Source organism: Arvicanthis niloticus, chromosome 5 (genome assembly GCF_011762505.2).
Source record: "Arvicanthis niloticus isolate mArvNil1 chromosome 5, mArvNil1.pat.X, whole genome shotgun sequence".
NCBI lineage: Eukaryota > Metazoa > Chordata > Mammalia > Rodentia > Muridae > Arvicanthis > Arvicanthis niloticus.
This window is the reverse complement of record NC_047662.1, coordinates 72,922,970-72,949,380: the sequence shown is the minus strand read 5'-3', so window position 1 is coordinate 72,949,380 and position 26,411 is coordinate 72,922,970. Positions and strand designations below refer to the sequence as shown.

At 35.7% G+C, this 26,411-nt stretch overlaps 1 protein-coding gene across 33 annotated transcripts in view; it reads right to left on the bottom strand.

Moving 5' to 3' along the window:
* Positions 1-26,411, bottom strand: part of Ptprd (protein tyrosine phosphatase receptor type D) — a 1,324,101-nt gene that overhangs the window by 160,457 nt on the left and 1,137,233 nt on the right. For 16 of the 33 annotated variants that reach the window (XM_076934732.1, XM_076934730.1, XM_076934744.1 and 13 more), the window contains 6 exons: positions 25,175-25,756; positions 12,486-12,619; positions 7,498-7,642; positions 5,200-5,505; positions 4,159-4,352; positions 54-80 (listed from right to left, as the gene is read on the bottom strand). In XM_076934732.1, coding sequence (XP_076790847.1) covers positions 54-80; positions 4,159-4,352; positions 5,200-5,505; positions 7,498-7,642; positions 12,486-12,619; positions 25,175-25,756 — 1,388 coding nt within the window. The remainder of the gene's footprint in view (positions 1-53; positions 81-4,158; positions 4,353-5,199; positions 5,506-7,497; positions 7,643-12,485; positions 12,620-25,174; positions 25,757-26,411) is intronic. The other 17 variants (XM_076934751.1, XM_076934756.1, XM_076934752.1 and 14 more) reach the window with 2 other exon arrangements.

Here is a 26,411-nt window from a genome sequence, read left to right as displayed (position 1 = left end):
AACACAAGCATATAAGGTCTGATTGTTTAGCCAAACAGTATAAATCTACTCACATGTTCAGTAGTATCATCAAATTCCCACTGATTGAGGTTAAGAAAGTTGGGGAAGGGGACAAAATAAAAAGAAATGAAGAGAAACTTGTACCCTTATAAAATAATGTTAGCCTCCTTTAATTTAAAATAGGGAAATGCAGTAATTAAAGCAACATATACAATAACATTCCAAAGAATAAATGCATTATGATGTAGACATTCTCACCTCTAAGGGGATTAAGGTAAGTCTGTGCTCAAACTTGCACATCTGTGTATCAACTAACTATATGGTTTACTGAAAAATTAAGTAAGGCACAAAAATAAATCTAATGTTGCTGTCCTCAAAGTACTTATGTCAGCAATTTTTACTTCTTTCATGTGTTTTATAATTAATTTAAGTATTTTAAATAATTAAATAAGTAATTTAACTACTTAAATTACTACATTTTAAAAAAATACTGAAATCATAGGTTTCAATGAAGACTTGTGAGGAGTACTTAAATTTCAATGAAGAGTCCAGAAACACAAGTGAAATGGAGAGGAGAAAAACTAGGAAGAACAACAATTAATAGATAGATGTCAAAATAGAGGAGAGAAAAACATAAATTTATTAGCTATATAACCATAAAGGCAGAAATGCAGTTTTATAATGTAAAGTAGCTGAAATCCAAAGAAGCCTACATGATCATGCTTTTGTTCTCTATATATTAGAGATTTTTAAAATAGCAACAATGACTTTATTATCATTACATTATAGAAATATTCTACTTTAAGAGCAGTGCAATACAGGTTTTAAAAATGTATAAAATATCAAGTAGACTTTTGATGGTCCTCCAGTGTTTGAAATTGATTTAGTTTTAAAATCCCCTTTTTGGAATTTGTGATTATTGTTCTGAACCTTTAATGGCCTCTTTTCATTCTGTTTCTCTAAAATTTCCTTACTAGGTATCCATTTTATTCCACTGACAATATAGTTTTCTGGAATTTTGAATGAAGGGTTTTGAGGACTGTAAGACACCCAAAACACCAGGGGCAATTAGTCGGAGGCAAAGTTGGCTCCACTGACAACTGTGCCCTGTCATAATGAGACTCAAAGACTCATTGGGAATTGATTCAGTAGTTCTCTGAACTAAAACAACTAGGTTTAAAAATGTGTGTGTGTGTTTGTGCGCGTGCGCACGTGTGAGCATATATGCAGTATTATTTGATACTTATTAAAATCTGTGTATGCAGGTAAATCTATGCATAGAAGAGGTTAAAAGAAGGCCCAAATCTGCCTTTTTTCTTCATCCTACCTATTTTTTCCATTTTTTAATTTTTTTAAAAGTACGTTTTATTTTAGATAAAATATATCACATGTCAATTGCAATATAATCAGTATCATTGAGTTAAATATTAACAATTAATATTGATAAAGTTGATAAATTTAACCCACATTCCAACACTCATTATGGTCCTAGATAATAGTCAGAATATAAGTTTCTGAGAACAGAAATTGTGAGAAGTACCCAAATGGTAGAAGTCACTAAATAGTAAAAGAACTAAATGCATATGCATAAAAAAATTGAAATATAATTGATATCTACATATAATTTTTAAGGGATGTTTGAGGCTAGATTTTCACAGATATGTCAAATATTTGCAAACTATTAAGCAATTCCTAAAATTCTCCTTTTAGGCAGTACCATTGCTTTTATTCTGATGAAAATACATAGTCATTACATTCACTAATGTTAAGACTTTGTCTCCCTTTGTTTCGTATATATTTAGTAAATATATTAATGATTAGCTGAGTAAACATTAATTTATTTTCTTAATTTACCTTAAAACAAAATTAACATTTCTTTTAAAATATTAACTGAAAGAATACCGACATATTTTTAAAAGACTAGAATAAAATCCATATTTATAATGAAAAGAGTTGTTAAAGGTGTATAATGCGTTATATCAACTATGTTTTCAGAAATCGCTGCAAGCTAGGAAGAGGTTTGAGCCATAGGAACGCACCACAAATTTAGATCCCTTCAGGCTTTTAGTTAGGATGATTCAAAATAGAAGCAAACAAACACTTTTGTGAGTTGACAACATAAAGACCTTTTAGGGTAAATGCTTTCATTAGCACTGTAGGGGTACATATCGCCTCATATTTACAGAGATAAAAGAAGATAAAACTGGGAAACTTCTGTAGAAGTTTCATTCAGTTTCTGATCTTTTCAAGCTCACATAAAAGGCAGTTTCGTGGACTGCTATCTATATGCAGGTGAGGGCAGGCACAAGATAAGCTGAGAGCCTGTGATTGAGCAGTGGAAAAGGAAGGTGGGCTGAGAATTTTAGAGATGGGAGAGAGAAGATAGAGAGGGGAGAAGGAAGGAAGATAGAGAAAGATGACCCAGATTCTAAGTGGCTTTAAATAGCCTCAGGTGGCTGCGAATAAGGGATGTATAATTACAAGAGGATTTGTCTTATCTAGATGGGCAATTGATATCAATATCAATTGGCTCTGAGTTCCTTGTGTGGATGTTTTGTGGGATGAGAATTTACTGATATAAATCAGACTTGTAAATTACAAATCTCTAGAGTTTTGATTTTACCGTGTTACTAAGATTTGTGACTGCTAACTACAGGGTGTGGATGCTGGGAATGTGAACAGAATCACAGCAAAAGAACCAGAGAGATGGGTGGTTGCTGCTTGGGACTAGCAAGAGAATAGCACTCTGGTGCTTTTTTTTTTTTTTTTTTTTTTTTTTTTTTTTTTTTTTTTTTTTTTAATATTTCCCACTACACATTTTCATTTCAAACATTAAAATTTCACAAACTTCATCCTTTTTTCCTGACCAGCCACCATGTACTTAAGCAAAGTATCACGTATCTCCATATCCTATAACCACAGTATCCCACCACTGTCAGAAGAAAAATGGTAAGCTAGGCTCCGCATTATGTGACATTTCCAACAGTGTAGTTAGAATCTGGAGTTTTCCTCTTCCAGGAAAACAATAAGGTACAAGTAGATTAATTATATATTCATTTAGGGGGGGATTACTTTTAAACACCTATAACCTACAGGGAAAATGTAAATGCTATATGCTTTCTTTAAATTACTGATTACAAAACCAGGTAGGGAACCATGGTTGTAAACCACTTCCCCGAGATCAACAGAACATCTCAAACACACAATAACTCATTATTAATAACTCCTTTGTTGGTATAAGCTGTCTGTGCAACAGTGTGTACAGGATTGTATGGGTGCATATATAAGTGAGGATGTATGCACACCTGTGTGACTGTGAAGGCCAGAGGAACACCTTGGCATTGTTATTGGGCACTGTCCACCTTATTTTGAGATAGGGTTTCTGACTAGCCTTGATCTTGTCAAGTAGGCTAGATTGGCTGGCCAGAACATCAATCCATTTCCACTTTCCAACTCTAGGATTACAACTGTATACACCACACTTGGCTTTTTCATGTGTAGAATAATTGGGGATTAAACTCATGTTCTCTTTGGAAACACTTTACTGACTGGGCATTTCCCCAGCTCACTAGTAATTCTCTTAGCTCTGTTCAGGACAAGAGATCATATTTATTCTCCTGGAAACCTTAATTTAATTTTTATCATTGAAGTTATTATCTTCACCTTCTGGGAAAGAAAACAATTATTCCTATAAAATATATGACCTGATGAAAGGCAAAATAGAATAAAATACTGAGTTCATTCCCCTGAATCAAAATATCTGTTCTCTAGTAAAAAATGTCAGACATTAAGAAATTAGATCAACCCGGGTCCAAGTAATTTAAACACAGCAGACGTTAGATTCTATCAACCCAAGTGTAGCTTGGAATACTTGCTTTTGATTTAGCCAGGCTCATCTTTATTGCTTGACGTGAGGAATGTCAATTCAGACTCAGACATAAAGGGCATAATATCTATTTTTTTAAACGTGACTCTTAATTAAAGTTAAAAGCATTTTATTTCAGTTTAATTTTAGTTGGTGTTACTTTTGATTTAAAAGGTAAATATATGGCAATGGGTTTTAAAGTCTAGAATTTTGTGTAAAATTGTTTTTGAAGCACAAAAGAGTAAATTCTCGGCCCAGACTAGAAGCAATGTTAGCCAATAGAACAGGCTCACCTGTGCATCAGCCAGCATGACATCCTTCAGCATGGGCTGACCCTTGGGCTCGCCATTCTCCATTTTCACGTAGTGCACCTGATATCCTCTTATCTGGCCATGCTGTTTATTGGGCACAGGTGAGCGCCACGAGACTTTAACAGCTGTGGCGTTGACAGCTTCCACCTCGACTTTTCGAGGAGGACCACTTGGAACTGCAACAACATCATGGGTAAAAGACAATTATAGGCACTCGCCACCCAGCGAGAGTGCTTTCTTTACTTAAAAATGGGTAGACCCACTATGCTTCATTGAAGAACACACACATCTTCAACTAAGGAAAATGCTCAACCAATCTGCTCTACATTTTAAGAAAAGATCAAAAAACATGACCGATGCAAAAACCAAAATGGAAGAAAAAAAAAAAAGAGTATCAGAGAAATAGAAAAACATGTAAAAAAAAATGTACAAAAGCCAAGGAAGATGCTTTGAGGTCCAAAGCATTAAAGCACAAAGAAGTATTGCACTGAAATAATAACAAAAACAGATTGTTGACAGTTGTGTGGTTTTTTTTTTAAGTTTTTGTTTTAATAGCAGAATAAAAAGATTGTTGACTATATGGATTCTTCTCTTTTTTTTCTCATATCAAGAGGCCGTTCCATACAACAGGTGCCAAAAATCACAAGACAAAAGACAGTAAGAAGGTGGTAGTTTTGAAAGTTAATTCCACAATGAAAGAGAATTCAATAAAAATACCAAGAAAAACACAGGAGACATTAGTTGGAGGTACAGAGAAAATCTGGATCATAGGACCATAAGAGCAAAATGTCCCTTTAAAAGGTAGAAAATTGTTGCATTGACATCGAACATGAAAAAAAGAAAGAGAAAAAAAAAAAGCCCAGGATGCAGGAAAGACAGGTCTTTGGCAAAACGTTACAGAATAAAAATGTTGGATCAAAAATGATGAGCAGAAAAAAATTTAAAAAGAATAACTGTTAGCCTATCAAAAGCAGACCCAGACTGTGTCAGAAGGTGCGAACGGACGGAGCGGAGGCAACATACCATCTTCATCGGTTCGAATCAACACGGACAAGCTCTCAGGGCCAGGGCCGACATCTGTGTGGGCAGTCACAGTGATCCGGTATTCAGTCCATTTTTCCAGCTGTTCCAAAAGGTATTTGGTAGTATCCGAAGGAATTCCCAAAATCTCATGAGGCTTGTAGTCTTCCCCATCCACTGCGGCATACTTGAGGGAGTATTCAGTGATAATGCCATTCTGTTTTTCCACTGGTGGAGGTTGCCAACTTACCAAAATACTAGTGGAACTTGGGCTGGTGCAACTAATATCTTGAGGAGGAGCTGATGGCTCTTATTTTGGTAGTGAGTTAAAGGAGGATTTGAGTGAAAGGACAGGAGTGGTTGGAAAAAAAAATGATAAAACAAAAGAAAAGGCAAAAATAAATAAACGAACAATAAGGGCAGAAAAAACAAAAATAATACTTTGAAACTTAAAATTTTTAACGTAAATTTATGAACCTTGGCTTAGTAACATGAGTAAACAAAAATATGAATCAATGGTCAAAATAACTGTTAAGTAATGAATGGGGGAAATGTATGGAAATGAAACCATGTGATAAGAGAGCCTCAAATAAAATCACCTACCTGCAATTTAAATTCTTCTTCTAAATCAATTCCTTGGTATCTCCCATTCCTACTAAACTAACTATTTAGCACCCCAAACCTCAAATAATTCTATTTATGTGAACCTGAGATTCCAGAAAGGCTATTTCCATACAATCTATTCTATGTTCTCCTTTCCACATTCTGGAATTTAAAAAAAATCCATCCACAGCACTCATTTGTGGAAGGATGTGTAAGTAAACAAAGAAACAGCAGCTGCATAGATGCCCTATTGACATCAATGAAGAAAAACAAAGAAATGAAAATAAAAGAAAAGAAAACCCAATGTTCATAGAAGGGCTTGCCCTATCTAAAAAAATCTAAGTCAGCCTGACCAGTTTTAATGAAAAGTGTTAATCTAACATTGTAGCCCAAATAAAATGAGCATGCAGAATCATTAAGGAATGAGAATGCACAGGCTGAGATTTACCTACCGAGGGCAAGGTCAGGCTTGTTGGTTCTGACTGTACTTACCCTATGTCAGCTTTCAGCTTTTTTATTATAACTCTTCTTGTGACACCATTGCTAGTAAAGAATTAGATCCCACCAGCAAATTTTGGTAAAACTGGTAATAATCAGCTATCCCTTACAAAAGGTCAATAACACAGCAATTAAAAATACCTAGTTAACCCCCCAAAGAATCATGATTTATATTAATATATTTATATGATTTACATTCAATTTTTTTAGATGCAGCAATTCATCTGAAGTAGATTTACATAAGAGCTAAAACACACATGTTTACTGTCCATTCTAACATAAGACAGCCATCTTCTGAGCAATTATTTCCCATCAAATTACTCTGATACATCACAATGTCAGAAAATACAGTTTAAATACTACACACAAAAATCCCACACAATAGCTGTAAAACTGTTGTAGATAAATTGAGAGGATGCTTAATTGTCAATACTTATTAAAGACTGAATGGTGGTATTATAAACCATCACACTTTCCATCACAAACAATTTTTTCAATAATATTTATAGAAAGCAATATGTTCCGGGCACGGCTAAGACCCATTATAACAAACTTGGCCACGCTGAGGCATGCAAGCTCACAAGAGAGTAAAGTCAAGGAAGTAAAATAGCATTCAGGGCACAGATGTGCCTAGAATTATTCCATTATTCTCAGATTTATCTAAATTGAGATTTCCTGTGAATATTCCCAATGTCTACATGGACACTCACAGAGTAAGAAACCAGTCATATGCACTAAGTGTTCCTCCCAAGTAGGAACAAATACAGAATACTCGCTTGTTTTTAAAAGGAAATCATTTTGCTTTTTGCCACTTCATACTCTGGATATGCTCTGATCTGATTTATCTGCAGTGGCAGTGTTTTCTACCTCAATTTTTCCATGCAGCCACATCATTTACAGGATGAGGACAGATTTAACTATTGCACCCACTTCCTAGTTATGGAGGTCAATTAGCTTTTCTGAAATTTTGTATTTAGGAAATGGAATGGAGGGTCTGTTATTTGTGCCATGTTTGAAATCAGCAAAGGTCCTGTGTCGAGGTTTTGTTTTGTTTTGTTTTGTTTTTTGCCACCAAGATAGTTGCTGAAGACTCAGCACACTAGCAGGTTTGTCTTTAGTTCAAAACAAAACATAAATATAATTGTCAGAAACATTTCCTAGAAAGAAATGGGCAACAAGGTAGCAAAGAGAGACACCTACTTGATTGCATGGTTCTAGCTGATATTTCAGCTGTTGAAGCACCCAAGCCTTGAGGAGAGCGTGCAGACAGACGGAAGTAGTACAGGCTGTTTGGTTTCAGCCCTTGAAGCCTATAAGATGTGCCTGGCTCAATGGTGATTCGATGCTGCAAGTAAACCCAGGAGTTAGTCATTTTCCTGCGAGTTGGTGCACATATGGTGTTATATATGTTTGCAGCGTTAGACTTCTCAAGCAAAATGCCATCAATATATAGCAAAAAGAAACAATATCTGGGACTGTGTTGGAAATTATACCATGAAGATGGCATGGCTGAAAAGTTGTTTTTTTTTTTTTTTTTTTTTTTTTTTTTTTTTTTTTTTTTTTTTAAAAAAAGGTGGCTGAAACAGAGATACCAATGTTGGTCTATCCCTTGCTGACAATTACCCAGCAGCATACAATAAGAGGCAAGGAGACAAAGCTAGGATGCATTCCACTCTGAAGATGTACAAGGTGCTGTGACCACAAAGGCAAAGGACATTGTCCAATCTTGATAATGAAGACTACTGAGCATATAAAATCCCATTTAATCACATACCTATGCTTTCTTCCAGGACTCTGCAATCCAAATGGGGGGGGGAGGGGGATACCACATGCCCAGAATTGGCAACATTTCACAAGATGTTATAAAAGACTAGGGACATAGGTCAGCATACATAATGTGTAGAAGGTCCTGGTTTGGATTTTCTACCATAAATCAAAACAAAAACTACAAAAACAAACAGAAAACAAAGACAAACTAACAACAACAACAACAAAAAACAGATGTGGTGATCCATTCTTGAAATCCCACCACTGGGGCAGTGGAGGTAGGAGGATCAGCAGTTTGAGGTCATTTTCAGTACTGAGTTTGAGGCCAACCAATTTTTAAAACAAACAAACAAACATGTAAAAAGAACAAACAAACAAAAAAAACCCATGAAAAAGATCTAAAATTGTTGGTAGTCCTAAAATTACCTGTGTCATTGAAGAACGCTGAATAATTTCTCAGAACTAAGACCATTACTGTGGGTTTCTTTAGAATGGTTGAGATCTTTTTTTTGTGGCTAAAGACCATACAGCTAAAAACATAATCATAATTGTCTCTATACCTGTTATATACCTGTTGACATTATAGGGGACTTTCAAAATAAGATATTTGCTTATCGAAGCTGGGTTTCAAATCTGCATTTACATTTTAGCCAAAGCCTGTCTACGAGTCTTCAGTGTCAGGCAGAGCGTTGCTCCACAGTAGACATTAAAATACAAAGAAATGTGTAAGTGAACAAAGGCATAATCAATCTTAAGCTTTTTTTTTTTCTACCCAGCCAGTGCTTGCTATTCACACAAATGAATTCAGACAAAGGTAATTCAAATATAAATGTGTAGGAAACATTTCTAGAGTGTTCTGGCTATTAAACATAAAGGTGCTTAGAAACATCAGATTCCCCAAAGAAGAAAACAGGATTCTGTCACCTAAACAACTGTAAAGCACAGTAGTACATGGGAAGCTAGTGCATCCATGGGAAGCTAGTGCATCCAGTAGTCCCAAACGACTGTCATACACCTCAACTCATGTGAGAGAAGGAAAGAGAGAAAGAAAGAAAGAAAGAAAGAAAGAAAGAAAGAAAGATTTTTGACTTGATGTTGGTGAAGACATACAATAATTTAATATTGACTTACTGTATACCCCTCAGGGATGTAATAGCTTAGGTTTTTAAGTCGTATCACAAGTAAACATAATTACTTTTCAATACTTAATTAATATTGATTTTGTTATATGTTTGGGTTTTGTTGTTGTTTGGTTGTTTTGTTTGATTTTGTTTTCATTTTTGTTTCTGTCTTTTTTTTTGTTTTTTTTTTTTGTGTTTGGGGCTTTTTTGTAGTTTTGTTTTGTTTGATTTTGTTTTCATTTTTGTTTCTGGTTTTTGTTTTTGTTTTATCAACTAGAAACAAGCTAGAGTCCTCTGGGAAGAAGAAACTGCAGCTGAGGAAGTATCCCATCACACAGGCTTGTAGACAAGTTTCTGGGACATTTTATGGATTAATTATTGATATCGGAGGACCTAGCACATTGCAGGCAACAGCACCCTGACACTTAGTTCTCAGCTGTATGAGAAAGCAAGATGAGCAAGCCTAAGGAACAGGTCAATAAGAAGCATTCCTCCATGATTTGTCAGTTGTTGCCTTAACTTTCCTTTGTGTGTGATAGGTTGTGACTTCTCTGTGATGGACTGTGGTTTGGTTAGGATACCTGTCCCAAATAAACCCTTAGTTCCAAACTTAACTATTACAGAAATTGGTACCAAGAGTGTGGCATTGCTGGGCTTTATCTGACCACATTATACTTTTTTTTTCCCCCTGGGAGCAGGGTGGAAGAATTTAGAAATTTGGTCTGAAAAAGCCATTGACGGCTCAGAGCTTAGTGAGGTGTTCTTGGGGAACTTGGAAGACCTGAGAGCAATGCAGACATAGAGGAGTGACCTACAAAGTCTTAGAGAGAAGACTGAGAGTCTATTAAAGAATCTGTTGAAGCTGTTTGTATTATATTTTGGATCAAGATTCTGTGGTTTGTGGTCAATGGTATTGAAGACTCAGTTGTAATTAGCAAGAGACCATTATCACTAGAGTACCGGAACAAGCCATGCTGGTTATCTGGCTTTCAAAATTGGCTGTAATTAAAAAGTGACTAGCCTCAAAAAGGTGATCTTCAAGTAGTTGTTTATTCATGGTCAAAACACAGAAGCTGTGATCCATTTGTGGTCCAAAGCTGTCATCTGAAGTTGATAATGTCTCAGATGTTATTGGTGATATGAAAGCTGCAAGATTAGAGGGGTCATGTGTGGGGAACAGGTCCCCGAAAGTCATGGAGAAGAGCTGGGGCTTGACACTATAATACAGGTCAAAGTCCCTTAGGAGATCCTAAGCAAAGCCTAAGTAAAGGGGCAGTGTCTGTTACAGTGTAAATTCCAGGACAATTAAGATGCCAAGGCTGTGGGATGACCACCAAAGGTAGAAACAGGTGCAACCCAGAGCTGACCTGAGACTGTGAAACAAGTTGTTGATGCCATGGATGGCTGAGGCAGAAAAATAAAGGTGACTAAGCTTTTTACAAGCCAGAAAAAAAGAAGGAATCTAAGACATCAGACACTAAGCTATTTATACTGTTTGTTTTTGGGTTTCCTTTGTCTTAATTGTAACTGTACTCTGGTTCTTTTCTTTTGAAAAAAGTATGCTATATATATATATATATATATATATATATATATATAATTTTTTTTTTAACTTTAGAAGAACCCATAGTTAATGGATGTTGGACTTTTAGATGTTGAATGTTTTAGAGATTGAACTTTTAAAGTGTTTTAGAGCTGTGGGACTTTTACAGTTGTTTTTTTCTTTTCTTTTTTTTTTTTTTCTTTTCTTCTTTTGCACTTGATATAAGCTAGAGTCATCTAGGAGGAAGAAACCATAATTAAGAAAATGTTTTCATCACATTGGCCTGTAGGGAAGTGTATGGGATATAATCTTGATTCAAGATTGATGTGAGAGGGCCCATCACATTGTGGGTATGATACCTCTACTGGGTAGTCTTGGAATGCATAAGAAAGCTCAGACATTTCTCTGTGACAGACTGGGATTAAGACATCTAAGTCAAATAATCCCTTTCTTCCCCAAGTTGCTTTTGGTCATGGCCTTTATCAAAGCAAAAAATTACAAACGAATCCATTATTTATTAAAAAAAAAAAAACATATAGTTTAAAATGGACTCATCAGCCAGGTATAGTGGCATGTACCTTTAATTCTAGCATTTGGGAGGCAGGCACAGACTGTGAGTTCAAGGCCAGCCTGGTTTACATAGTGAGTTTCAGGACAGCTAGAGCCAGATAGTGGAAGACTATCTCAGAAAAGAAACAAACAGTAAAGCTTATTTTTCAGAATAAGTTCCAGGATATGTAATAAAACCAAAGTTTATAACAACAAAGTAACTTACTATAGAATTCAAGGCAATGTACCATATTTGAATTTATAGTACTTATTTATTATGTAAGATTGTTTAAAACTTAGAGGAAAATAAAGCTTTAGAAGACTTTTTCTTTTAAAAAAAATAACAAAAAATGTAACAAAATGAGTTACATGGATTAAGTTTTTAATGTGGTTTTATAAGTTTTTTGCCCAGTGTTTCTTATGTGATTGCTCAATATCTCCTGCTCTGACAATGCTGAATGTATCCTAATATACCATTAGGAAACTGGCCTCCTTCTAAATACAATCCAAATGAAAGTCAGATTTATGGATGAGAACAGACACTGGGGTCTGCCTGTCTGAATTCAAACATCATCTCTGCCAATCATTAATGTGAAACTTTGGAAGTTGTATGTGTTTTTTCTTGTTCATCACTCTTCTTCCACTTGAAATGGGTGAAAAAATAGTATATAAACCAAAAGACTGTCATAAGAATTAAATGACTTATTAGTAAAACTCTTAGAGCTGTGCTTGTTAATAGTAAATGTGTAGGAGATTGAATTTTATTTCTTTTTTGATTTCTATACCTGTAGCAATCTATTTTTTTTTTACTTCCACAACATAGTAATATTTCATATGTATCAAATAATGGTTAGCATGACAGTAAACATTTGCTATGGGCATCTTTCTTTTGAACCAGTCTGAACAAATTCATTTCCTTGATAACTTTTAAAAGCATACAAATTTCAAATATTCATATGTTTGCATAATGGCCTAAATAAATACTATGAGCAATTACTGAGGGAATTGAAGGTATCCTTCTACCTCATGGATTTTCTGTTTCCCTATGACCTGATGCTTGAATAGGATTGAGCTTGGAAAACTGAATCAAAAAGCTTTTTATCTAGAACAGTAGTTTTTATGACTCCAGACACCCATTTAGGTCTTTTGGTCAAGGTCCTCTTTTCATGTGTAAATCTTTTCCACAGAGAAAAATTTATAAGTCTTACCTCTTCTCCTTGGTCCCCATCTCTGTAGACCAGTTCATAGCTGGCAATGGTATCTGATCGTGGAGGTGTCCAAGACAGCAAAATACTTGTTTCAGATTCTGGTTCTGCTTTGAAGTTTAGTGGCTGCCCTGGAACTAAAAACAAGGAGGCGGAGAACTGAGCTCACCATCATGACTAGTGTTCAGAAACTCTTCTGGTTAAGTACATATTACACTTAATGAAGAACAAGGCTCTTATATCATCTGAGATGTAAGGGCCTCATTGAAGATAGCTCATTTATACTCCTCAAAAGTGTAAGAGTCATGTGATGAATACCATCTCAGTCCTTGAGTAGTTTAATATGCGCACAGTATGAAGTTTCACACCATATGAAGTAGAATTGACAAGATCATTATGTCTATGTTTCAGAATTCAGTTGTAAAGACAGTAAAATTATAGATTACAAGTAATATTGTAATATAGGATTCATATAAAATACACATATAATCCCTAACTACATTTTGCATATTTATTTTTCCACCCACCAATAAGTATAGTTCTCTCCCCTCAACAAGGAAAGTGTGCCATGCAACAGATGGAAACCATTACAGAAACACAGAATCGATCAAAATGCAGTTGTGAAGCACAGTCCCAACAAACACATCTACAACACAACTCCTTCACCTAAGGATCGTGGATCATTGTGGAAGAAAGGGCAGAAAGCTTTTAAGAAACGGAAGACCAGAGAGTTGATATGGAAATTTTGTCTCCTAGAAATGTCAGAGGCCACCCCCATGAAGTCTCACCAACATAGCTGCTTAAATACGACCTGAACAAGCGATGATACCAATAAACATACTAATGTGAAGGGGGCATAGCTCAGGAGGCCTCAGTCCTATACAATGAATGGCAAGCAAGTACGTAAGGAATGCTGAACGCAGGAAAAATGCTCTTCCCCAGGGAAGACCATACCAATTGGTTATCTAATACCAAATGGTTAACCCTGAAATTGAAATCATATGTGTGTGTGTGCGCGCGCGTGTGTGTGTGTGTGTACATATACATATATAAAATCTGTAGCATTATACATATTAATCAGGTTTCATTTATATATTTAAGAACACACAGACATACATGCACACACACACAGACCAACACAGAACAACAAAACAAAAGACACTTTTAAAGAAAAAAGCAGGAAGTATTGGGAGGATTTGCAGGGTGGAAAGGGAAGAGGTAAAGGTTGCAATTATAATCTCAAAAACTATAAAAATAAATATTTTTAAACATGCTTAAGAGAGTCTGAAACTAAGAAGGGCTAATTACATTGAAGTTGTCAATATTACAATGGAGTAAAAAAAGTCTCTATGACTTCATGTAACATTCAGTATTATTTCCAATTATGTTATGTTGAATGAAAATGACCCCGTAGGCTCATAAGGAGTGGCATATTTAAAAGGATTAGGGCATGTGGCCGTGTGAGAGTAGTTATGGTTTTATTGGAGGAAGTTTATCACTGAGGTTGGGCTCTGAGGTTTTGGAACCTTATGCCTAGTTTTTCTCTCTCTTCCTGATGGTTGCCAATCTGGATGTAGTTCTCAAGCTCCTACCCTAGTATCATGTCTGACTGCATCCCTCCATGATGACAATGGACCAAACTGCTGAACTGTAAGCCAGACTTAATTAAATGCTTCCTTTTATAGGAGTTGCTTTGGTCATAGTATCTCTTCTCATAAAATCCTAACAAAGACACTAATGATATTTATAAAATTCTACATGGACTCGTAACAGAGTCAACAGGCAATAATAAACCCTCAGAATTTTATCTCAAATACTTAGATCTTAGAAAAGAGTTAGAAATAAAGTAAAACAAAGCTCTATTAAATATAAATTAGTGCATGTAATTATTTAAAGCATTAGGTTAAGTTTAATTAATTAGATTAATGTCAATTAATTATCTAATACCAAATGGTCAACCCTGAAATTTTATACATAGATTTAATATTATACAAATTGAGCAAGTTTCATGTACATATTTTGGAACACACACAGACATGCACACACATACACACACTCACACATACACAGAGACTAACACATAACAATGAAGAAAGAGTTATTAAGTTTTAAAGCATTAGAGTCTAATGATTACTGAGTGTAAGCATACTTATCATTCCTAGTAGCTTAGTTCTAATCTACAGCAAATTAATAAGATAACAAGATGTAGTCATCAGGAAATTATGGTAACAGAAGTAAGCTATGATTCTCATAGCAGTCATTCAGTCTACCTAACTGATTATTTGAAAGAGATACACACAAGATATAATAAAAAAAAACTTTATTCAGCCTAAAATACTTTACTTAATAGTGTTTCATAATCAAACCTTCCTCACTAAAACCTAACCATGTTAGCCATGCTCAAGGAATGATACATAAGACTAAGGTACACCAATCTTCACTGGCACATCTAGCAGGCTGCCACTGTTTTCTCTGATTGTTGGTGTCCATGCTTGTCTTGTTAATTGCTCAATAATTTAGCTAATACTTTTGATATTAGGGAATGTTTCTGTATGTTGTGACTGAATTTTTCTGTATTTTCTCAAAATCACATGAGAAATGAAGTATATTTTATAACAACCAAGAACAACAACAATAATATAACAAGAATAAGATAGGTCACAGGAGGCAAAAAGGAACTTCCAAAGTATGTCTTATGCTTTCTTGAAAATTCATGTTCTGAAGCACAAATGAAATAACATGATCCATAGATGATATGTGATTAAAAATATAGAAAAAATGCTTTAGATATAATTTTCACAGGAAAAGAAGTCTTTGTAGGTACAGAATTTATTGTTTTTCTTTTACATGCATCTTTCTGTAACATGATTACAGAATCTAAGAAAACCTTACTCTTTTTCTTAAAGGGATTTAAAGTCTATTTCTAGAAGCCATAGCCATCACCCTCTGTGCATGCCATGAAAAAGTGGCTCACTCCTGTTTGCACTAATGCCCAGGGCCACAAATAGTCCTTGTCTGCCCCTCTCCTCTCCTTCCCCTACCCCAAAGCCCGTACCATGAGATTCTCATTAATATGATGCCTCTGGGAAGTGCTTTCTGAACAGGTTATCATTCTTTCCCAGCACCTGCCCAGTGAGTGACCTCACATAATCATTCAGACTGAGAGACAAAGACAAAGGAGCATAAAAGATCAAGGGACAAAACAAAGGGCTCAGAAGAAAATAAAAGCATATGGTGACTGGCAAATGGCAAATGCATTATCTGACAGGTAAAAGTCAAAAGCCTGGCTCATGCTACAGTGACTGCAAAGTGCCATGAGGCAGGTGGTGTACTTGTCACTGGGTTCCACTATCCAGAAGATAAAAGGGTTTCTTGCTGTGACATGCAAACACATGAATATGTGGGTAGTCACTGTTTCTTCTATACTTGTATTGCTTATTTCTTTCCCCATTTCCACCAATCTGTGTAATAAAGAAATCTGTGTTAACATGTAACTCAAGCGAAAACTAAAACCCAGTTCAGATTCCAAGAAGTAGAAACAGAGACAATTCCAAAGGGGCTACGGACTAGTCACTAGGGTAAGGATTTGTTCCCAGCCTAAGGCTAGTAAGTTGACACTGACTGAAACCATCTTAGAAACCTAATTAACATTTGCTTACTTACACTGTTTGGCTTTTGCTTTTAATTTATCTTTCCCGTATTCCCATTTGGTCTCAAGGTTTCATTCTTGTTTAGTGACACATCTTCCACTGATCTAATTCTGTTTGGTTCTGTAAAAAGCCCTTAGTGCTAAATAATAAATTGAATAGGAACATCAACATCCCAGAGGGGACAGCTTCCTTTTCTTTTGTAACCTTTGGACAATGCAGGGGTTGGCTAGATGACTTAATGGAAAGTCTTGTCATGTAACAGGCAAGAAGCTTTTCTTCCTTTTCATTACAGAGTCATTGTGAAGTGGTTTTGGGGACAGGGGTAAGCACATGTCTAAACTTGCAGTAAAGATCTAAGTGCCTCAGAGAAGAGGTGAACACATAGATGAGTAAGAATACTCTGTGGAGGCTTTGGACCAACAGAAAAGCACATATGTACCAGAAGAGAGACAACAGGTCTAACTAAGAACCAGCAAATTGATACCTTGTGGATTGAGTGCCCAGCCAGGCCCAATATACTTGTATTTTTTTTTCTTGTTCAAAATATGTTCAGAAGATATTGTTAATGTATTTTCTACATAAAAAAACCTTTCAATTCAATGACTGAAAAATGTTCAATTCAAAGACATAATACATAAGGCAAAAATGATTCAATAAGTTCAACTATTTATATATATATAATTATATATGTATATACAATTATATGTAATATAATATACATATTATGTATATATTATATATAATATATACATAATTATATAAGTATATATAATAATATGTAATTATATATATATATATATATATATATATATATATATATACAACCATATGTTACCCTTTCATCATTCTGTCATCCTCATCAATAGCTTATGGATGCCAAGAGTCAAACTTCTTTGGAAATTGAAGGAAGGAAGAACTAAGGGTACCCTTTCTGTGGGTTCGTTTTTTAAATTAGAAACAACCAATATGAGTTGAAGATTCATAGAAAAAAACAAACACTGCTGAGAAATAAATAAATGTACCTTTAAGTCCCCAAATATATTAAGTCTTAATGCTTATTATAAAAATATACAGGGTGGGGCCTGGAGAGATGCCTCAGCTGTTGAGAGCATTGAGAACTTTCAGAGGTTCTGAGTTCAATTCCCAACAACCACATGGTGGCTCACAACCATCTGTAATGGATCCAATGCCCTCTTATGGCATGCATGAAACAGTGTACTTTCAAGAAATAAATGAATAAATAAATATATAAATAAATAAATCTTAAAAACATATACACAGAAATATTTTAAGGAGATTCAACATTAACATATTTGCTTTCTTCAAACTACCCAGAAATAAATAATATTTTATCACCTATCAATTGATTTTGCATACCAAATTTTGTTTCAGAAGACCTGTTTTACACCTACCTTAGTTAGGGTTTTACTGCTGTGAATAGGCACCATGACCACGACAACTCTTATAAGGACAACATTTAATTGGGGCTGGCTTATAGGTTCAGAGGTTCAGTTCATTATAATCAAGGTGGGAGCATGGCAATATCCAGGAAGCAGGAGGAGCTGAGAGTTCTACATCTTCATCTGAAGGCTGCTAGCAGAATACTGGCTTCAAGGCAGCCAGTATTTTTTACGACTCAGGATGAAGGTCTTAAAGCCCACACCTACTACCACATGGCCACATCTTCTAATAGTGACACTCCATGGGTCAAGCATATACAAACCATCACATTCTACTTCCTGGCTCCCATAGGCTTCTTCAAACATATGAGTCTATGGGGGCCATACCTAAACATAGCATGATATGCAAAATATATTTAGTTCAACTTCAAAGGTCCCTGCTATAGTCTATAGCAGTCTATAGCAGTCTCACCAATGTTTAAATTCCAAACTTCAAGAACATTTGTGAGATTTATCCATCACTTAATTGTAATCCCCAAAGCAAGACAGAAAATCAGCTGGTCAACCTCCAAACTCTGCATCTCCATGTCTTATTACAAGGTGGTCTTCAGATCTCCAACACCTTTTTCATCTTTGTTGACTGCAACAAACTTCTTTCTCCTGGGCTGGTTCCACTCCCTGTTAGCAAGTTTCCTAGCTAATGGCCCTGGCATCTCGAACATCTTTGGGTCTCCAAGGCAACTTCAATGTAACAGCTTCATGTTTCAATGTCAGGGACCCACACATGATCTTCTGGGCTCCTACAAGGAGCTGGTGTCACTTTTCCTGCTTTGCCCTCTGTAACACTCTAAGCTCAGGTTGATTCATTCTACTGCTACTGGGGTTCTTGGTGATCATCACAAGGAACTGGCATCTCCAATACTCTGGGGTCTTCAACTGCAACGAGGCTTTACAAATATCCTCTCATAGGCTCTTTTCATGGTGCCAAGCCTCAAATCCTTTTCATGACCGCTTGAGTCCTGGGCTGCATTTTCAATAATGTCCTTCCATGGCCTCTCACAGTGCCAAGCCTCAGCTGTTCTTCATGACCCCTTAATGCCTTCAAAATCAGTACCACCTGGGTGACTCTTACACATTACCAAGTATAGCTGCTGCAGGAAGTACAACCTTGGCTACCTCTAGAACACAACTTCTTTGTCCTCTCAGAAAACACTTCCCAGAAGATTGCACCTCAGTGATGCTGGTGTCTTCTTAAATCACCAGCAATTTCTTAGATCCAGGTAACCAGCATCAATTGTCCCAGTAGTCTCTTCTATTCTGAACTCTAAAGGCTGAGCCACTTGGCCAAAGCTACCGAATTCTGCTGCTTGCTGGGGTTGGAACACGGCCCCACTGTTCTATTACATTATCACCAGCTTTCTGTTTTCCAACTCCTTCACTGCCTAAATTTAGCTCCCCTGAAACTTGCTCTGTAGACTCACTTTGAACTCAGGAGATCTACATGCCTGTCTCTTAAGCTCTGGAATTAAAGGTGTGGACCACCCACCCTGGATTTAAGTTTTTCTGCACCTAGAACTTGCTCTGTTCTAGGGTGGCCTTGAACTCAGAGATCTACTTGTCTTTGTTTCCTGGGATTAAAGGCTTGTATCATATTGGCTTCAAGGCAGCCAGTATTTTTAAGACACAGGATGAGGATCTTAAAGCCCACACCCACAGTGATACACCTACACCAACAAAACCACACCTTCTAACAGTGCCACTCACTGGGCCAAGCATAATATAAATCATCACAACACCTATATGCCATTACACATACTTACATATATTTACATATGTAAATTTATAGATATACATTTTTATACATACGTATACATGGTTTTCTTCTCAGGCTTTACATGGTAGACTTCATTATTGACATTCTTTATTCTTCATGTACTAGATTTTTTTTTTTTAAATAAACATTATCTTGTCATTTCACTTAGGAGCTTCTCTGTGTTGTAACAGATTCTACACCAATTAACTGAACATCAAGGATAGGAAACAATTTTCACATTACTAAAACTGATGAGAAAATAAAATGCACATCTAGAACGTTAAATGTAATCACTCTATATCAAAAAAGGAAATATGCCAACACTATCACAATCCAAATTGACAATATGCTGAGAAAAGAAAAAGCAGACGGGGTGTAGATACTTCTTTAAAATTACACTTAGGACTTGGGGAGTGACAAATTAGGTAGTAGTATTATCTGTGTAAAGATGAGGACCAGAGTTCAAAATCCCAGTTATGTATGCAAAATGATAGTTATGTCCATGCTTGCTTCTAATCCCAGCACTGTGAAGGGCAGAAACAGGATAGTCACTGGGATTGCTGGCCACCAGCTTAGCTCCAGGTGCATCGAGAGACCTTTTCTCAGGGCAATGAGGCAGAGAGTAAAAGAGTTTGAAACCTGTTGTCACCCATTGAAGTCTGAATGAATGCATTAGCTTTGGCACCTGCATACATGTATGTGCGCACATCATAGTAATTCACTGCACACACTCATACGCGAATATATATACATGGGGCTAGAGAGATGACTCAGCAGTTTAGAGCACTGACTGTTCTTTCAGAGGTCCTGAGTTCAATTCCCAGCAACCACATGGTGGCTCACAACCAACTGTAATGGGATCTGATGCCCTCTTCTGGTGTGCCTAAAACAGCTACACTGTATTTATATAAATAAAATAAACAAATCTTTAAAATAAATAAATAAATTTATACACAGTGTGCACAGGTAAACAAATAATAGTTGAAATATAAAGAAATAAAACTATATACAATTCTTATATTCGGTTAGTTGTTTTCTACTTCAAAATTTAATGTCCACAAAGAAAAAAAATAAGAATTATTAATCCTAAAATAGAATAAAAATGTACTGATGAATATCAAGTACTTGCTTACTACTATAATTATTATATTGTAATATAATATAAATAAATGAAGAACTAAGGAATGAGAAAAATTCCTCATGTCATCTGAATTGCTAATTCACTAGAAGAGATCAGTGTTTGTGTAAAATTTAGTGACTGTCTCTGAAGAGTCCATACTAGACAACTGATGTACAATTTCATCTCACTGTACTGTAAGTATAAACACAGGCAAAGCCAACAGAAGGAGGCACATACTTAACACACACACACCACACATACATACACACACACACACACACACACACACACACACACAGCGCATTGGCAAATGAGAATGAAAGCAAGAATCAGAATGTGCATTTTATTTTCTCAACAGTTTTAGTAATGTGAAAATTGTTTTCTATTCTTGATGTTCAGTTAATTGGTGCAAAAGCTGTTAGAACAGAGAAGCACCTAAGTGAAATGACAAAATAATGTTTATAGATAAAATCTAGTAAACCCTAACACAATTCAAAGTAAATTGTCTGCTCTGTGAGTGACACAATACATTGTCAACTGTCAATAAATGTAAGTACAAAAAGTTAAATTTTATTATGATTATATTTATATCTGTTGCTCCTTTCTTGATTGTTAAAATCATTCACTGAAAGCTTACATTAGACTTAGCTTTCTGAGCATTAGAATGTAGGCTTTTTCTAGCTTGCTTATATCGGCCTGGAGATATAAAGTAATGAAATTGTTTATAAGAATATTTCTCAATGTTGTCATTTATAACAATTTTCTAATTTTAAAAGTTTGCGGTAGAATCCTTAAAATTCTAAAAATAAGATGGTAAGGTGTTGTAAATCTCTAATCCCAGTATTTAGGAGACGAGTTAGGAGTTCATGGTGGTCATCAGAGGCACTGTGAATTTAAGGCCAATCTACATGAAATACCCTTAAAGGAGTCTGCAGACTTGTCCAAAGATTATTCCAAATGAGATCAGAAGTTTTTTCTAAAGAAAGCTCAGAAATGACTCACCTCAAAATTTAAGGTTTACCATGCCAGAAAGCATGAATTTAAAGCAACATTTATTTTAATGCCTTAAAAATGTAGTTCCTAAGTCTTCTTTATCAGGTCTGTGTTCCTTCACCCAAATATAGTCATCCTATATGATTACAATAACCAATTCTAGAAAACTCTGGAGTATATTCTTTCCTCTCTAGATGTTGTATGTGAAATAGAAGGTCTGTGTGTAACTGTATAAATATTTGCCTTGCCAACATCCATCTATTTTCCATATCTTCGAGTTAAACTAATTGTAAGTGACGATTACAAAAGAAAATTGAGCTATGGAAAATGAGGGGGTGTGACCCATATTTCTAGAAAACAATAATCTTAATAAAAGTATACTTTATATTCAATATTATCATCAGCTCTACTAATAATTAATGACAACAGAAAGTACTCTTTGGTTGATCATAGAATAGGATCATGATGTGATTATCTACACCACTAGGAATACACTACATAAATATCCAATTTCCAATTTCTATTCATCAGAATGTCTGTTATCTTAGATAAAATACAAAATGACTTCTCTATTAAAATCACTTTGTTCTAGTTTTTTTGCTTATCTATTCATTTTTGTATCTGGCTTCAATAAAATGAGGAATGCTGGTGTTACGGGATTTATAGCAATAAAATAAAATGAGCACCTGTCAGACACAGATGTCAAAGTGCATGTTTTGGTTTCTATGTAATTATAACATACTTAAGTTATTTTGAATGGCATGGTTTTGTAGCTTTACTAAATCAAAAACCATAGTAAAAATCATGTTTTCCTTAGATTTTACATAACTATCCAAAAAGAATATTTGATGGTGGTATTATGTATCCAAGATTCTAGGAATTATCAGGAAGGAAATGAGAAAGCTCAGCTTTGACTTAACCTCATCAGAAGTGACAAGCTGGCATTTGACAGTTGCCACTAACATCCCAGGCTATTGTTAATGAAGATCAGAGGACACAGCCAGTCACTGTGGTACTTGGAGAGGCGCTTTGAACTACTAACCTCGGCAGGCATTGCCTTTTTACATCTCCATGAGTATTCAAGCTATACTATGGAAGGTTGCTGGAAATGTCTTCATGTAAAAATCCATTAGTCAGAAAAAGATGGAGAGAGACTAAGAGCTACATAATACACTCTAGTACATTTGAGTACATTTTCTAATTTTGCTACTGAATTAAACAAGACCTTCCAAAACCGAATTTATTGGATTAAAATAACTCAAATGTCCGCTTACACTGCAACATCCATGGAACTAAGCTCATGCCCTCTGGTAATAAAAAAAAAAAATCAAAAATACACTTTTTAAATACCAGTTTTACATTTTTCACTAAGTTGGGATAGGATAAGTTTCTGTAATTCAATATTCTGAATATAAAGATATTCATGAGTCTCGGGGATCTGCATATTTTGACATATTTTAGTTTTAGAAAAAAAAAAAAAAAACTTGTTTCTTGGGTAGTTAAATCCTTTGTCTCCTAAAAATAAATTAAAGCATTCTAGCTTGTTAGCCTTAAATTTGTGGTTATAAAACTTAGCTAAATCTAGTCACTGAGTATAACAATGTTTTTAAGAATAATGCTTGTTCTTTAACTTTTTTCAAAACACTTGAAATAGTTCAGAATTGAAATTAATTTTAATTTTTAAAAAGTTTGTAATTTTAAATAATGATATGAATAAATTATATACTCTATAGGCTTATTTACCTACTAAATACCTAGTAGCTAGAAAAACACTAAAACTATTACATTAGAAAATTCCTCATGCTAAAGATGATGGGAACGAGAAGTCTCCAGTGTCCTTTGATTTCTCTTATGCTTAGTAGCCTTAGGACCCAGGCCCTAAACCTGCTTCATCTTTTTTTGATCCTCACTTTAGTTGCTGCCAAAGTCATATCCTCTAGCTAGATAATAAGAATCAATACCCATGATACATACATATGCATATACATATACACTGAAATTTAGAGAAAAAAGTATGGAAGTTAATTTTTTGGTTGTTACTTTTGTGTTTTGATTTTTCAACATAGAGGTTCTCTGTAGAATTTTGCTTTTGTGGGACACCATATGCAGACCAAGCTTGCATTGACTTCCTTGTTCTACTTGCCCCTGTGTTAGTATTCTGTCTAAACGCCTCCTCCACAGTTACCTAGCAACAGCCAGGTACGCTCCTCCTCACAGTTACCTGGCAACCGCCAGGTAGGCCTGGCCCACTATAAAAGGGGCTGCTTGTCCCCTCCTCACTCACTTAATCTCTTAATCTCTTACTCTCTTACCCTCTCTCTCTTACCGTCTTGCCTCTCTGTCCCCTTCCCCCCTTCCTCTCTCTCCATGTGGTCATGGCTGGACTCTACTTCTCTTCTCTCTTATCCTTCCACCTTCTTCTCCCCACCTTTGCCCTATCTCCTGATTAAACCTCCTCCCCCTTGGAACCGTGAGGTTTGGAGTGGTCTGTTCTGAGCTGTGATCAGACTTCTAACAACTAACACCTGCCTCCAAGTTCTGAGGTTAAAGAGATTCACCACTTAAACCTACTCCCAAAGGAACAAAAATAAAACCTTGCTCACTAGTCATTTAGCAGTCTGGAATTTAGCTGACTGTTTAGGAGGAGATGATCCTTGAAAGGAGAGAAACTGGAAACCCATCCCTCTTGTGTCTGCCAGTCTGACTTTATCCCTTTGTGTTTGTTGTTTTCATGCTAAAGACCCAGAGCCAGCTGACCACAGGCTAGACTTTAGAAAGCCGTGAGCTCAAATGATCTATTTCTTCCTTTACGTTAACTCTGGTGTTTTGTCACAGTGACAAAAAGCTGACAGAAAAAGAAAGTCATCCAAATTCACAAAGCTTAGCTGTACCTTATGTATTAGATTGTGGTTATGTCACTCCAACACTACAGTCAAAACATGAGAAAAGCTCAAATGGCAATGGAAGCCCCAGATATTTTCTTGATATTTTTATGGTTATGGAGCTGTTGGATATAATAAAAAAAAATCTTTAACAGTTGACACTTTTAAGAACAGTGTCAGGATAAAGTAGAACAATATTCATAGACCTCTATTACTTTCCAATGAGGACCTAAGTTAGTCTACAGCATTTCCTTGAATATCAATATACTAAACAAATAAATACTGAAGAACGGCAAACACCAAATAATGAAGCAATATAGATTTGCTATAACTGTGGTGAAACATACACTTAACAGTTATCTTTCATATTCTATAACAAGGAAAGCAATTTGTGAACCAGCTTAAAAGAACCAAGTAACAGCAGTAAAGTAAATTAAAGCAAACTCTGCTGTAAATATGCTTGAGATTTAGGGTCACAAAGACAGGAAATAAACAGACCAGGTCACAGGACTTTCAAAGGCCACACCAGCCATGAAAATAAATGAGGAGTGCACTGTATCAGTGAAACCAGACAAAATGTAATAATGCATAATCAGGATTAGCAATGTACGTACTTACAATGTATCATACTTATACATATAGATACTGTATATAATAATGTAGCCCTTATATAGATTCTTAGCAAAAAAGTGGTATGCTGCCTAAATTTTCATAGATTAAGGCAAGATTAAAAGTAAAATGTATAAGTGTACATCTCAATGACTTAGACTTATATTATCTTTCCTGTTTCCTTCTAAGACACTTACCCTATTCCCCATCATGAATCAGACTTACCTCCTGTTTGAGTGATGACTTGTATATCACTAGAAAGAGGACCATCTCCAATTGAGGTAAAAGCCAGGACTTTGACAGAGTATGTTTTTTGGGGTACTAAATTGCCAATTGTAGTGATTTGGCTATCAGCTACATTGTGTTTCATCCAGTTGTTGACATGTTGAGTGGGGTCCATTGTATAATAAACTCGATATCCTTGGATCTGTCCATTTGGCTCCTCAGGTTCCTTCCACTGTACCAGAATGGTGGTAGAGCTCAACATACGAGCCTGAACATCCCGTGGGGCACTGGATGGTGCTTGTTCTGAGGTCTGAGTTAACACAGGCTCACTTGCTGGGCCTCGCCCAATGTTATTGACAGCAACAACCCTAAATTCATAATCTGAGTAGGGACTTAATCCAGCAACACTGTAGCGTGTGGTTGCTATCCCATCAATTTCTTTATATGGTTCTTCAGAATTTTTAGGCTTATGCTGAATGATGTAGTAAGAGACTGGCTCAGGATTCCCAGAGTCCCATGTTAGTGTGATGCTTGTAGCTGTGCTCTCGGTTACTACAGGAGTTCCTGGAGGTTTGGGTAAGGCTTTGGGACAGAAAAAAAGGACAATGACCATCTTTTCTAAGTATTACATCATTCGCTATACAGTATAGTTAGTGTGACCAGATTATATACCTTTTGAAGATTTAACCAGATGAAGCAAACAAAGTAACATGTCCTAAGCTGTTCTCAACATTCTTAATGATACAACCCTTTAATACTTCTTCATGCTGTGGTTCCACCAATCATAAAATTATTTTGTTGCATAATTGTAATTTTGTTATTGTTGTTAATCATAATATAAATATTTTATACGTGAACCCCAAAGAAATCATGACCCACAGGTTGAAATCTGCTGTTCTAATAAGTCAAGAGAACATTAGAATACAAAGTGGTTGTCCAGATCCCATCTTACTAGCAGATCTTGATGACATTTTGGAGGTTGTATTCAAATGTACCACTTATTTACTATGTCATCCTAGATAAATCACTTAATTTTTTTTTTGGCTTTCGTTTCTTTCTGTGAACACTGGAGAAGCTGTAGTACTGGAGTTGTACTCTACAGTTGATCAGCTGTATTTTATGCGATGATTAATGAGGTAATCCAGTAATATGCATACAGCATGTCTGAGCCTCTCAAAAACAGTAACTGCAACTGTTGTCATTTTTATTTCAAATGCTTAGCCACTTATTCCCTGAC